This window comes from Cervus elaphus, chromosome 5 (genome assembly GCF_910594005.1).
Source record: "Cervus elaphus chromosome 5, mCerEla1.1, whole genome shotgun sequence".
Classification (NCBI taxonomy): Eukaryota; Metazoa; Chordata; class Mammalia; order Artiodactyla; family Cervidae; genus Cervus; species Cervus elaphus.
In genome coordinates this window covers 123335794-123350862 of record NC_057819.1, presented here as the reverse complement: position 1 = coordinate 123350862, position 15069 = coordinate 123335794, and the positions used below count along the sequence as shown (strand labels likewise).

General features: G+C 59.9%; 1 protein-coding gene across 4 annotated transcripts in view; it reads right to left on the bottom strand.

The window, feature by feature from the left end:
• AATK (apoptosis associated tyrosine kinase) overlaps window positions 1-15069 on the bottom strand; it is a 39697-nt gene that overhangs the window by 12956 nt on the left and 11672 nt on the right. For 2 of the 4 annotated variants that reach the window (XM_043905256.1, XM_043905258.1), the window contains exons 2-3: window positions 3525-3658; window positions 408-555 (exon numbers count right to left, since the gene is read on the bottom strand). In XM_043905256.1, the coding sequence (XP_043761191.1) occupies window positions 408-555; window positions 3525-3658 (282 nt within the window). Of the gene's footprint in view, window positions 1-407; window positions 556-1927; window positions 2198-3524; window positions 3659-15069 lie in introns of those variants that run through there. The other 2 variants (XM_043905259.1, XM_043905257.1) reach the window with 2 other exon arrangements.

Genomic DNA, 15069 nt, shown 5'->3' with positions numbered 1-15069 from the left:
TGTTGGTGGCCATCCTGGTGGGGGACCACAGGATGGGGCGAGTGGGAGAAACGGCAAGGAAGCCAACAGAGAGGCCCCGCCTGCACCTGCACACGCCCACCCAGGCCTCTCCTGCCCCCTCCCAGGGTCCTGAGCAAAAGGCTCCTCCCCGAAGAGCCCCTCCCCGCAAGGGGTGGGCCCTGCCCCCAGAGCCCTCGTCCTAGGGACCACAGAGAAGCCCCTCCTCCCAGCACACCAGTGCCCCTCCCAGGACCAGACGGAGCAACCCCTGCCCCTTCGCCCAGCAGCCCCAGCTGGCCCAAGCCTGCTCACAGCGCCCCAGGTCCCAGCAGAAGGGGATACACACCAAGCCCGTGCCTCCCCCGAACCTCCCACCTGGGCCCACGGGGCGGGGGGGCGTCACTCACCTGAGCGCCCGGGCTGCTTGGCCATGGGCAGGGAGACCTCGGTGAGCGGCAGGACGTACACGTCAGGCCCGTTCTGAGCCGCTGCGGCCGGGGAGCCCTGTGCCGAGAAGTCGGCTGCGTACTCTTCCCCCTCGGCATTCTCAAACTCCTGGGCCAAGCAGTGCACACGCGGTGAGCTCCAGGGCTCCCCAGAACGGGGAGGGTCGGGGGCAGGGCGGGGAGGGAACAAGGGGTGCAGGCCAGCTCTGAAAGGCCCCTTTCTTCCCAGGGCCCAGCTCCCACCAGCACCCCTGCCAGCTGCCTCCTCCACCCACCTCCTCTCCTCGGAGCAGAGAACAGACCCCACTCCCTGCCGCCCCCTCCCCCAGGGACACCAGCTGCCCCAGGAGGGCAGGGTTTGTTCTGTGTTGGTTGGGAGGTAGGTGGGGGTTTGTCCCCGACAGGCAGAGCCTCAAGGGAGGGGCCCATGAGCCCCAGGGCAGCCGTGCCTCCCCCGGCCTCAGCCCGTCCACACCAGGCCTACCAGGCTCAGGTCGAGGCGGGCAGCACCGGCCCCTTGGTGGCAGGGAGTAGGGTGGGGTGCGTCTGGAGGCCAGCTGCCCCAGCCCATCCAGGGTCAGCCCCCCACTCGTCTCAGCACCCCACTTCCCTGCAGCCTTTGCCCTGGGCGGGGCACCCATGGTCAGTCGCTTCAGGGTCACGGCTGGAGATCCAGGACGGGGTCTCCATCACACCCCACAACCCTGCCCCAGTGAACAAGCAACTAAGTGCCCCCACCCCTCCGGGACAAGAAGCATTCCTGACAGCCCACCTCCCCAACCAGTTCCGCCCCCCGGCAGGCGCTGCCACCTGCCACGGTTGTCTGCCTGCAGGGCCCTGGGACCTGACCCAGGCGGGCCAGCATCCATCCTCTCCCCAGGCTCCTTAAGAGCCTGGCCCTGGGCGCCAGGCTGGGTCTCTCCTGGGACTGGCTGCTATGTTGAACTTTACAACCTCCCACCTGCCTCTGTCTGAGGAAGCCCCCCTCACATTCCTGAGCCATGGCCAAGTCCCCCAGGAGCCCCAGGCCATAAGCGGAACCCCAGTTCCAGCACCACAGGCCTGTCTGACCCGGACTGACCACCGCCAGGTGGGAAACAGAAGCCGAGGGTCACAGGACTTCCACGGAGCTGCAGTGGGGCTGCCCCTGTGGACAGGCAGCCGGCCTGGGACCCAGGAGGCCTGGGTTCCTCCCCCAGTGCTGAGACCCAAGGACCCTGCTTTCTCTGGGCCTCGATTTCCTCAGCTGCAAGGAGGAGGCTAGGAGCCCTCTGGGGTGTCCCTTCGGGCCTGTCCTGGACTGCACCCTGAGACGATGGAGCCTCTCAGGGCGGGTCTACAAGGGATTCCCCCTCCCCAGGCGACCACTCTGGGGCCGTCAGAACCACTCTCCTCGCCCTGTAATCCCAGACGTGACTCTGAAGAGGGCACAGATGCCCACCCCCACCCCCAGGGGCCTGGCCGCAGCCCCAGCTGGTTACCTGACGCTGCCACCTGGAGGCCCGCCAGATGGAGCCAGCACAGCGGGCGATCAGGTAGGACAGTGTGAGCATCGTGGCCCAGCCCCTTCCCCCAGTGCAGCTCCAGGTGGGGGAGCCCAGGCAGGGGCCCGCTGCACAGGCTGGCCCTCCCACGGAGGCGCGCTGGTGCTGGAATGTTCTGGGCACCATGTCCCCAGGAGGTGAGGAGGGCACGGGTAGGAGGGGGCTGCGCTGGCCCTTGTTTGGGGCCTTGTTCTCTCAGCACCCTGAGGAGGGGCTGACTTATACAACCCGACCCGGGCCCCCGCCCCCAGCCCAGCCCTCCCCGCCGCCACCGCCTCGCCTGGCGCCAGGATCCTCCAGGAAAATGCCAGCATCGCCTGGCCCAGCCCACTGTGCCTGCAGGTCAGGGAGACAGTGCAGGGGCTTGGGTGTGGACCCAAGGTTCCTGGGGCCGTGGCCTTGCTGCCCAGGCCCTGCTCTTCCCCGGCCCACTCCTCAGAGGGCTCTGGGAGGATGACCCGGCCATGAAGTGTGGCAGAGACACCTTGGAAAAAGGCAAGCACTGGGAGGACTCAGCTCTCCTGGCCCCCAAGTGATGAGACATATGTGGGGAGGGCGCTGTCTTCTAAAAGGAGGGTGGCATGGCTGCAGTGTGGTCACTTAGAATGGGAACGGTGGTGGGGGGTGGTGCTATGCCGGGCCACAGGACAGCCCTCCCCCCGACCTTGCCAGCCCAGGAATCTGACCTCCAGCCCAGGGTGGGGCAGCTGAGGGGGCGGGAGAATGACCACAGGCAGCAAAGTCTGCAGAACTCGGCCCACGGGGCTGGGGGCAGGGGCCCTAGATGTGCTCCACAGTTCCCAGCTTTTTCTCCTGGTCCTGCACGCTCAGAGGACCAGAAGCTGAACATGGGGGCAGCTGAGGGTACTTGTAGGATTGGGGAACAGCACCCCAGGGGATGCCCCTCGGCTATCCTCCTTAGGAGGGGCACCTCGGCCCTGGGACCCAGCCCAGGATCTTAGCCCCACTAGGGTGGCCTGAGGGAAAGCAGTCCAGCGTCCAGCCGATGTTCCAGAAACAGCAATGATGACTCCTGCTGTCCCTGCTCCATGATTCCTACACAGTACACAGTCCTTTCCTCACGGGGCAGAAAACCCCAGGGTAAGGTGACCCCAGCCAGAGAGCTGCTTGGCAGGACAGCAAGTGTGTCTGGGCAACTCTGGTCTTCCTTTGCTGATTTGAATGAGCAGAGGTTCAAGGAATTGCTGAGCACAGAGCCCCTGCCCCCCACCAAGGCCCCTCCTCACTGTCCCTGGAGGCAGAGCTCACAGAGACCTGGCCCTGAGCTGGGAGGTGATGGTAATGAGCCCCTGCCCCCATGGAGGGGACTCAAACTGGGGGAGGCAGTGGGAGGGGTCCCTGACAGCCCCTACACCTCTGTCAGCCACCCCCAGAAGAGGGGCTTATGGGGTCCCAGGCCTGGGTCTCCATGATCCCCAGGCGGCCCCAGGAGGGAAGGCAGGCCAGTGCCGAGTGGATGCCAGAGGGCCGGCCCTGGGGATCCCGTCCTCGGCCCCCCACCCCCAGCCCTCACCTTGAACCCGATGCCGCCCTTCTTACAGCACAGGCAGGCCAGCATGAGGGCGATGACGGTGAAGAGCCCGGAGAAGGACACGGCCACCACGGACAGGGAGGACGACCAGGAGAACTCGCTGAGCGGGGCGCCGTCTGCCGAGGGAGAGAGCGGTGACAAGCAGCGCTGCGTCCCTGTCCCAGGTGCACGCAGGGGCCAGCTGGACCCCATCCCTGGCTCTGCACTCCCCCCAACTTGCTGTGGTCTGAGCCTCAGCACCCTCACTGTTGCTCCAAGACCTGGCACTCGGAGCACAGCCGCCAGGCCCAGGGCAGGTGGACCCTGGGGGCAGCCACAGCAGCCCAAGCATGCCATCTGCGGCCGGCCCCTGGGCACCACACTGGCCTCGCCAGGGGACACAGGGCTGGCAGAACTCCCATTTCTGGGGGTTCATGGACAACCCCCAGGGAGCTCAGGCTCTCAGGGCTGCAGGAACCCCCTCCCACACCAGCCCCTCTGGAGCGGGCCCCCGGGGCTGTCACATTGCCTTAGCTCTGGGGTGGCACTGGTAGAGGCCGTGAGACCTTGGGGATGTAGGAGGGGGACCCAGGCTCCACTAAGTGGGAGAGATTGAAGACCTGGCTGCTGGCCACATGCCAGGCTCCGGGCCCGGAGACCCAAGACCTGTCTGATCTCCGAGGACGGGGACGTCACTTTCCCCAAGAATGACAGACAATAGAGTTCTTCCATGTAGCCTAAAGTTTCCAAGTCACCTTCTTACTGACTGCCCACCGAGGGCCCCCTAGTGTTGTCCAGAGGGCAGTGAAATCCTGTCTTCTGCAACACCTGGTCCATGTGAGTCCCTCATGGCCCACCCTCACCAGACGGGGGAAACTACGGTGCCCAGGACAGCACGACATGATCCCCCAACACACAAGCATGGCCCCCAAGCTGGGGGTCCCAAGCTGCCCTCACGCCCCCACTGAACCAGAGCTCTGGGGAAGCCCAGATCATCTGGTGCCCACAGGACGTCGTGGTCAGGACGTTGTGGGGGGGCCAGCCAGGTGTCCCCTAAACTCTGGGCTGGCAGCCCGACCCCTGGGCTGCCCCCCTGTCCCTCCACTCCAACTCCAACACGCCCCTTCCCCAAAGAGTGTCTCTGTCTGCCCATGTACCATTCAGCCCCTGAGGTTTCCTGCCTGCCCCCAGCTCCTCTGCCCACTAAGCACCCCAACCTCTCAGTTCGTTATAGCTGATCCCTCAGGGCCACATCACCCCACCCAGCACACCTGCCATCACTGGTCCCTCAGGTCACAGCAGGTCTCAGCAGCACCCCACCGGGTCCTAATGGGTACCGAGGTGGCTGCCATGCCTGTCTCCACTGAACAGGAAGAAACAGAGGCTCAGTGAGGGTGAGGAGACTGCCCGAGGTGTCACAGCTGACCTCTGACTGATGTGCCTCTGTTCCCGGGCCTTCTGCGCTGCCAGCTAATGGGATATCTGGGAGGGCTTCATGGAGGCAGTGTGAGCCCAAGAGGCTGGAACAATGGCAAGTGCGGCCTGGACCCCTGCTCAAGCCTCCGAGCTCATTCTGGATATCCACACACAGGGAAGAGAGGCAGGGCTGGGGGGACCAGGTAGGAAGGGTCACCACGGCAAGGGAAACCAGCTCAGCCTGCCCCTGGAAAAGACCTCGGAATGTGGGCTGTGTCCCCCAGTCATGTGAGCATGATACCTTCACAGGGGCCTCCACAGGCCAGGTTTCAGGTGTGCATGCATGCTTACGTGCATACGTGCATGGGCACACATGCAAACACAACCCCCACCCACTGTGTAAGGCCCCCCATCCCCGGACTGGGCTTTCCCACCCAAATAGCCTGTACTTGCAGGGTACCAAGCAGCACTGGCTGCCGCAGGAAACCGCAAAAGCCCCCAAGGATGTGCCGTTGCCATGGTGACCCATGGGCACTAAGCAGGCTCCCCTCCCGCCACCTCCACCAGCACACGCACCCCTGCGCCTCCCTAGCCTGGCTGGTCCCGGGGCCTGGAAGGAGGCAGCAGGCACCCGGCAACCTTAGGTGGCCAGCCTTAGCCTCCAGCCTCAGTCTCCTTGATGGTGCTAGTCCTGGGGTGCAGCCCTCCTGTGGGTCCCCCCAATCCCTCTGCAGGCCCTGGTCACAGAACTGGGCTGAGGGTAGGGGTTATTCAGCATGATATTCCAGACTCAGCAGCAGAAGGAGGGTGGCAGGTGGGCCTCCCCACCACCCAATGCCCACGTCCCTGAAAGTGGACCTGCGGGGATGGGGAGACCAAACAGACGGGCAGAGCCAGGAGTGGCTCTGAGAGGCTGCGGACTGGAATTTTCAAATCTATAAAACAAGCCAGTTTCTGGAGCCCCACCAACGCTGGAACAGTCAAAACCCTGCCCCCGAGACTGCAGCAGGTGACAGGAGTGTGACCCTCAGAGCCACTTTGCACATGAGGTCATGAGGCCCGTGGAAGCTAGGAGACTGCTCTTGGTCCCCAGGGAGCCCATGCCCTGCCCTCCGTGGTGAGGGGATGATCCTGGGGGGAGAAGGAGGGTTCCAACAGCCCCTGGGCAGCAGGCAGACCTGTCCCCTCCAGGGTCACCCCCCAGACTCCAAGGCCACACGGGGGAGCCACTCAACCCCTGCCCACACGGAGGCTTCACTCACTCAAGTCCTGCGCCCCGGCCACCCCCATGACAGAGCCGCCAACGCCCTCAGCACCTCCGGCTCTGGCTTCCAGAGCCCTTCTCTGCGCCCACAGGCAGGTGCCTACAGCCCAGGCCCTGCTGGCCATGAACTCGTGAAACAGATGAAGGTCTGTTGTTCACTACAGCATGAACACACTACAGTACAGCATGTGTACTATGTGTGCACACATATGCACACACACACACACACCCTTTCTTCCAGTCCCCTCAGTAAGTCTGCTCAGGAAGTATCATCATGCCCACTTTAGAGGTAAGAAAACTGAGGCTTGAAGAAATTATGGACCCATCCAAACGCCGACAGAAATGGTCCTTGAGGGCCTGGGTGGGCCCACTCCTGACTCCAGCTCACTGCCCCTCCACCATCCGCTAAAGACGCCTACAGGGAAGGCCTCACAGGTACCCTCAGGATGGGCACCCACTAACAGCCAGGGAGACCCGTGTGGGGTCTTACTTATGCTCCACCTCTTCCCAGAGGGCAAGAGGGGTCAGCACCTCATTTCATTCTTGTGACAACCTCAGCGAGAGGGGTGACTGCCAGGACGCTGTGTCAAGGGCCAGGGGGACACCCAGGACTAGAAATACCAAAAGCTGTGCTGACTGACAGTGGAAAGGGAAGGGGGCCAGGACCACAAAGGGCACCGCAGTCCGTCAGGTCTGAAGCTGGCGCAGTGGGGCCACGGGGAGGGGGCAGAGCAGCTGTAGGAGGGGATTCAGTTCTGCGGAGCAAATGAGCAACACCCTGCAGCCAGTACAGGACGGGGAGCAAGAAGGGCCCGAGGTGCCGCTGCGGGTGGCGGTGTCCGGGGTCATGAGCACCCGGCACACCTACGGCGCACGGGTGGGTATGGATGTGTGTCTGTGCTTGTGCACCTGCACACGCATTCTTCCTTGCTCCGTCCCCTGAGGGAGACTTCCAGCATGACCCCGCGACCATCCCCCCACGGCCAGGCCCCTCACACAGCAGAATGATCATGTCATCACCAGCACGACACCGCAGGGGCCCAGGAAGACAAAGGTGGCAAATGGCTTTGTTGTTTGTTTCAAGAAGTAAAAACCCATTTAAACAAACCTCAGGTTGTCCAGCTCTGCAGCAGCGAGTGTCCAGCCACAGCTTTGCTCCCAGACCCTGAGCCCTTTGCCCTACTGTGGCCTCTCACCCTACTATGACTATTAACCCCACTCGAGCCCAGCACAGAAGGCCCACTTCCAACCAGACCCCAAGGCCAGATGCCTGCCGCCCTGCCTTGGCCTGGGGGACGACTCCACGGGCAGCGGGAGGGCAGGCCGGCTTGGTCCTGGTTCCCGCAGAGCCCATCTGAGCCGTGGCCAGGGGCACACGGGACCCTTGGCAGGGAAGCACCAACTGGTGGGGTCCTTGCTGCCCACCAGGTGGCACTCTCTGGCCGTTTTATGTCCAAGGGTTCAGCGGGGAGAGCCTTCCTGAAGATGCGGGGCAGGTGAGCAAGGATTGGAATGCCAGGCCCTGGACGTGGGTGTGAAGCCCAGCACACACGTCACCCCGCCAGCTCCCTTCTGTGACCATGAGGGGCTCCAGGACTGGGGCTGGGGGCTGCAAGGCTGTCAGGCGCCAGGCTCCCTCCAGGTGGCCATGATAGACCCCTGGATGTGGGAAACAAAAGCCCTGCTTGGTGGTGGGGGGGATTGGCTGACATAGCAGGGTGCATGCCACTCAAGGGTCCAAGCTTGGGGCTGCTGTATCTGGGACCCACCAGCATCCTGGCACACGGCCGCAGCTAACATCCCTTGTGACAGGAGTTCCCTAAGATGCTGCCCCGCTGGCTGGCTGTGCCTGGGCCCCATTCGGGGTTTCCCCAGGCCTCTATGGGTGTTTCTGTTCACCATCACAGGACCCACGTCTGCAGCACCGTCACCAGCGGTCCCATCCCTGACCCTAAACCCTACTCCCAAAGCAGAAGGGAAGGCCAGAGCCTCCTGGCGCCCACAGCTGTGGTCCAGCCCCACAGACACAGTGGCCGTGTGTGAACAGGCACCACCTCAGAGGGCGCTGGTGGGGGCAGCAGCTCCCAGGCAGCTCAAGGTCAGGGGCCACAGGCTGGGGTACCCAGTGCAGCTCCAGGAAAGGGGCGGCCGGGGCCAGGGGTGACAGGGGGCCTGCTAGGCAGGGGAAAACCAGCCCCCTAAGAAGCCTCCCTTACCTTCTGGGGCACTCGGCACTGTGGGACCCGGCCCTATGGTCCTCCCCACCACAGATGGTCACCTGGCATGCCTGCACACCCTCATGACCTTGTACCAGTATCAGGGGGCTCCGGGTTGTGGTGCGAAGAGGCCGCTTGCTCACCCTCCCTAGGCTGGGCTGGGGCAGCTCCGAACCAGGCTGGGAGGGACAGGCAGGACAGCGGTCGGCGCAACAGGGTTTCCCTGGGCTGCCCCTCACCAGCTGTGGGGCCCTGAGCCTCAGCTTCCTCGTCTGGAAATGGAGCCACCCCACCCTGAGCGTGCAGTAGAGTGCCCCCTGCCCTCTGCCTCTTCAGTCCAGCCCTGGGCAAGGGGTGGAAGGATGGGCTGAAAGGCACAATGCTGGCTGAGCAGAGGGCACACTCCTGCCCAGAGGGCCCACCAAGATTATAAAAATAACCCGCAGATGGGACCTTCCTGGGGACCCAATGGTTGAGAATCGGCCTGCCAGTGCTGGGGATGTGGATTTGATCCCTCACGCCACAGAGCAAATGAGCCCGTGCGCCAGCACTACCGAGCCCACACTCGAGTCCACGTGTCGCAGCTACTGAAGTCCGCGTGCCTAGAGCCCGTGCTCTGAAACAAGAGAAGCCAGTGCAATAAGAAGCCCGGGCACTGCAATGAAGCGTAGCCTCCACTCATCGCAACTAGAGAAAGCCCGCAAACAGCAACGAAGACCCAGTGCGGCCAAACATTTTTTAAATTAAATTAAAAAACAAACCTGCAGACCCAGGTGAAGTTCAAACCACTGAGATCACCTGGGAGTGGTCGGGGGTGGCCCTGCAGCCTGAGGCCTTGGTCATACCCCATTCAGTGAGCCCCCCACCCTGCACCTGCCCACCTCCAGGCAGGGAACGTAGCCCCCACGGGCACCCGGATCCCAGAGTCCCTTCAGGCCCCACTTCCCCAATCTCCGTCCAGCTGGGATGGGGGAGGGCTCGCTCAGCACACACATGGCAAGGCTGGCAGGACAGCAGGAGGGCTGAGTGCTGGAAAGTTCTCTGTTAGGGTCCATTTCACTGTCCAGGTCTGCCCTGGGGCTATGCAGACCTCCTCCTGGCTGTATCCAAGCCTTGGCGCCACCAAGGCAGGGACAGGACACTCACGGGGTGTGGCCCCCATGGACCCGGGTGAGGCTCTCACTGCTCTGGCTCATGCCTGCCTCCTGAACCCTGGACCCTGCCTTCCAGGGTCTCCCGGGTCCACTCACTCCCCACATGCCCCACTCAGTCCCTGGAGCCTCCTCCTCAATCCCCAGTGGCCCATGACACCAGAGCTGCTCTGCAAGCTTCCTTCATCTGAGCCACCCTGGGCAGGGGCAGGTGGCCTCAATCTGAGCTGCTTTAAGCAGGGACAGGTGGCCAGAGAAGCCCTTCACCGGGAGGGGGCTGGGTGGCGAGTCAGCCCCACGCACTAGGTTCCTGCCAAGCAACCGTGGGTGTCTGCACGCACCCTTCCACCGCTGCAGGGCTCACTCGCATGAAGCAGTCCCTTTCCCCTCCAGGGCACTTGCAGCTAAGGTCACTGGGCAGGCACACAGCCTGCCTGTCTGCACCAAACAAAGAAGCCAGGGTGAGGAAGCTACAGACAGGAGCCTAGGGCCCCCAGCCGGGACCCCTGCCCACTCTGTGGGCGGAACTGGGAGCAGGGGGCCAGGAGACTGGGAACAGGGCGGTGACATCACAGGGAGAAGCAGTGCTTGTGGGTGGCTGAGAGCACAGGGCAAACCCTGGGCCCAAACCCCTGGAGGGGCCACGGCAGCCTGTAGTGCTGGAAGAGGCAGGTGCTGGGCGGGGATTCTGGAAGGAAACCTCACAGGGGGCGGGGGTCTCTCGGGGAAGGGCTCCCTGAGTGCAGCTGCCAGCCCACCTCCCCACCAGCAGGGGCCATGTTTCTAGTAGCAAGAGCAACTCCTTTTTTGTTGTGCTTAGGCTCGATTTAATCAGATAAATTCATGTGGGAAGGGAGTGAGAGTCCAGCTCCCTCACGTGAAATACAGGTTGTAAAAGCCGTCATCCTGCAATACAAATGCCCGTTAACAATCACAACAAAGGTGGTGCATGTGGAGCCACGAGGCGCCTGTCCCATCTTCCTGCCTAGGATAGTAGGCAGGGAGCATTCACACCCTGGGGGGTTGGCAAATGCTCACCAGCTCACCTCTGACACCCACCAGCCCCCCACAACACCCACAAACACACCCAGCATCTGAGCCAGAGCAGCAAGCAGACCTGAACTGCCCCATGTCCCTGGCCACCCCTTGGTCTGAGATCCTGCCTCAGCCTTGCCCTCCTGGTTGGATGATTGATGGCCGTGAACCCTGTTTCATTATCCTTTCTAAAAATAATAATTCCATCTACTGCAAAAGGGCCAGACACCAAACTCCCTGCAGACCCAGCAGGCCCATGGCCTCCATCGGTCTCTGCGGCTCAGATGGGACCCTGCCCTCCTCGCCGGCAGCTGGGGGTCTGAGCACTACCGGGCACCGCCCAGCCATTTCCAAGGAAGTACCATGTTCTGTAAAACTGCACGGCCACATTTAGGAATAGGGACTCACGCTTACTGGGTGTCCCAACAGTCTCCCAGGGATGCCTTCCCTGCCAGGAAGGGCCACTTTCCAGTTTATGATGAGCAAACGGGTTCTCAGGGAGGACCCCACCAAGGCCTCCTAGGTCTGATCTCACTCCCACCACCCAGCTTCCCCCCCAGAACTACCCTTCTCTCTGGCCCTGCCCCACCACCACTCAGCCAGGCACACATAGGGGTCTGACTACAGCCTGTTTCAGGGTGACAGTCCCCCAGTGCAGCTGCAGCCAGGCACATCTCCCAGAGCAGGGACCCTGGGTCCACCAACGGGCCTCCACCTCTCCCTTCCCTCCCCATCTCCCTTTCTGCTTTTCCTGCTGTTTTCAAGTTCAACACATTCGTTTGAGGATTCCCCCCTCCTGCCCTCCAGATCAACTCAAGGGCCCACAACTGGGGTAGGGAACCCAGGGGAGACAGGTAGGCCCGGAGACCCCCCAGGACTAGGGTCCTGTGTCCCCAGGCCCTCTTTGCCTCCTGGACATCCCACACCCCCCCATAAAACCTGGCAGGTGTTGCCTCTGGGATACTGCCCCTGCCCTGTCCCCCAAGTACATGACAGTAACACCTGCCATGCGACAGGCCCTCTCCAGGACCAGCCCAATCCTGCTGGGAGGGCAGGCAAGTAAGGGGCAGGAGTAGGGTCTGGGGTCCAGGACTGGGCGCGAGTCACACCCACCCTTGGCCCTCAGTGGATGCACGTGGAAGGGGAGGAAGGACGGAGGCTGGTTTAACCTAGGGTGGGGGCTGCAGGGCCAGAAACTGGGAGTCCCTTAGGGGGATACCTAGCAGAAAGCAGATCCTCCCATGGCCCACACTGGACGTCTCAGGGCCCTTCATCAAGGGGCTTCTGTTTTGGGGGGCCTGACCCTGCAAATGCTACAGGAGGGATGCTCCCCAGAGCAGATGGCCATCAGTACCCCTCTGGTGAACAACCCTCAGTGCTGGCGTTCTCGGGTCCTGGCCTTAAGTCTGTCTCCAGGGAGGGTTCTGGGGGGCTGGCAGGAAGATGGGAACAGAGCATCTGTGAGATATGGGTGCTGCTCCGGACAGAATCAGGGGCCAGGCCAGGCTTCTGGTAAAAGGAGTAACTTGTGGGAATTCCCTGGCAGTCCAGGGGTGGGGACTTGGCAGTTTGTTGCTGGGGGGAACTGGGTTCCAATCCTTGGCCAGGGAACAAAGATTCCAAAGCTGTGTGGCACAGTCAAACTTTTAGAAAACAAATTTTTTAAAAAAATAGGAGTTTAAAAAAAAAAAGAAGTCACTTGCACTGCCAATGAGTAGGGGTAAAGTCAGGTGAGTGGAGTCCATGAGAGGACTGTCACATGGCCTGGGTCACCCCACCTCCCTCATCCCTTCCCAGGCACCCATCAACGAGATCCATGGCCTTGTAACAGACGAAGCTCTAAACATGGGGGGAGAAGCTAGAAAATGTGCAGAGAGAGGGATCTTGCTTTTCTAGGTTTTAACATGCCTAAAAGCTACAATCATTAAAATCACATGGTTCTGCAGCAGAGATGGGCCAACAGGTAAGGAACAGAATCACAGCCCAGAGCCAGGCCTGGCCTGGGTGGGAGATTCCCACCCTCACCCACACAGAACACCTGGCCCCGTGACTTGAGAGCGGGCCAGGGAAATTAGCTGTCTCATCTCAGACCACACTCCAGAATAACTTCAGATCGACATCAGTGAGTCAAATTATAGCATCTGAGAAAAAGTAAGTAAATATCAGCCTTCTTCATGGAGAGGGACTTTTAAGCTAAAAGCAATGGAAGGCATCATGAAAGATCAATGGGTTTGGCCACATAAAAATGTATGTTCCATAAGTGAAAGTGGCTCAGTCATGTCTGACTCCTTGCGATCCCATGGACTATACAGCCCATGGAATTCTCCAGGCCAGAATACAGTGGGTAGCCTTTCCCTTCTGCAGGGGATCTTCCCAACCCAGGGATCAAACCCATGTCTCCTGCATTGCAGGTGGATTCTTTATCAGCTGAACCGCAAGGGAAGCCCAAGAATACTGGGGTGGGGGGGAGGTAGCCTATCCCTTCTCTAGCAGATCTTCCCAACCCAGGAATTGAACCAGGGTCTCCTGCATTGCTGGCGGATTCTATCCTAGCAGGGAAGCCCATAGCGCTCCAAATTAAAGGCAAGCAACAAACCAGGAAGAATGGTTGACGGAAAATTTGTCAAAGACTGATGTTACTACTTTGGGGGGGAACACAATCAACAAAATATAAAAATACTTTATGACCTCAAAACATACACAAGCAAACTATACACAGTCGGCCACAAGCAAGGAAATACAGTTTGTCTAGTCCACAAGAAAACGTGCAGCCTCATCCACAATGAAAGAAATAAAATCACACCGGATATCAGCTTCCCGACCACAGGAGTTCTTAGAAGTTGGTGTCTGGCCAAAGCCCGCACACCAGGATCAGCTAGCTACCCAGACGCCCTGGTGGATATAAGTCAGATCAGCCTTTAGAAAGCAACTTGGAGACATGCTAGAAGGCCCTGGGAGACCTGCCAACTCCCGGGCCAAGTAATTCCCAGTCTGGGAATTCAAATGAGAGAGCAGCCCAGATAGCACACAAATCCAGAATAAAAACAAAGGAAGGAGCACGTTAATGACGCAGGCAGGAATCACGTCTCACAGAGATGTTCCTTGCAGTGGTGTTTATAAGAGTAAAAACAGCCTAAATAGTCACAATAAAAGAAGGATTCAATAAAAACACAATGGTACATCTGCAAAAGAACCCATAGAGAGTGAATTTAAGGAAATGTTTTAAATAAACAAGGAAATAACGACTTTGTGCTAATTTTTAAAAAGGAAGGGAACTTCCCTGGTGGTCCAGGGTTAAGAATCTGCCTTGCAATGCAGGGGAGGTGGGTTTGATCCTTGGTCAGGGAACAAAGATCCCACATGCCCGGGGAGCAACTAAGCCCTGGAACTGCAATAGAAGATCTCACATGACGTAACTAAGACCCAACGCAGCCTAAATAAATAAATATATATATATATATATTTTAAAGGGGAGGATACACAAGGAAACAGTTGGGCTCAAAGCAAATGCTTGTTATTTGACTATGGGGTCAAGGTTTCATGGGGTCTCCCAAATAAATATATTTCATGAGTTTTGACATATCTCTGCACCAAAATCCATCAAATCCCACACTTTAAACATGTGCAGTTTAGTCCGTTTCTATTATACTTCAGTAAAGCTGGAAACAAGAGGCAGGACATAGAATTGTTTATAAACAATCACAACCATGTAAAAAAAAAAGGAAGAAAATAACTCAAAATGTGAACAGTGATTGTTGTCTTGGGTGATAGAATTCTGGGTGGTTAATACCTTCTCGTCTGCAGTTTTCATATTTTCAACAATAAGCATGTACTACGTCTAGAATCAGATGTGTATAATTTTGTTTAATTATCACCCACACCTATCCCCATCACTCCCGCCTTTAAAGACCCCCACGGACTCACCATACACAGACTAGAGCCCAGACCTTGTCCTGATGTCCCAGGGTCCTGGGTCTCCACAGGTCCCTTTCTGCCCCCCACTCCCACACTCAACCCCCATTCGGGGGAGCCTCCCTGGTTGGAGGCAAGCAAGGTTTCCCCAGGGACCCAGAGGTGGAAGGTGGAGGTGCCCTTGATCAGCCAAGAAAAGGATCAGAGATTCCAGCCATCCTGAGGTCAGTGGACCCACTCAAAGGTCTCTGTTTGTGGCCACATCTCGAGTCCAGAGTGCAGGAGGACAGCAGGTTGGACTGTGTTCTGGGTCCTGGGATGGCCCCCACACCCTCTACCTTCTCAGCCACTCCCTTCGCTGCTCTTAGCTGGACCCCCTCCTGCTCCTCCCCAGGTGGGCCCAGGCTGGGCCTACACCCCTTCCCTGACCCCATCAAGGCCAACTCCAACCCCACCTCATACCCTGGTCCCCAGTTTCCTCTGGGGTCCCAGACCCCAATGGCCACCTGGCCCCGGCCCTTCCCTTGGGTGTCCTGGAGCATCTCAAACCAAAC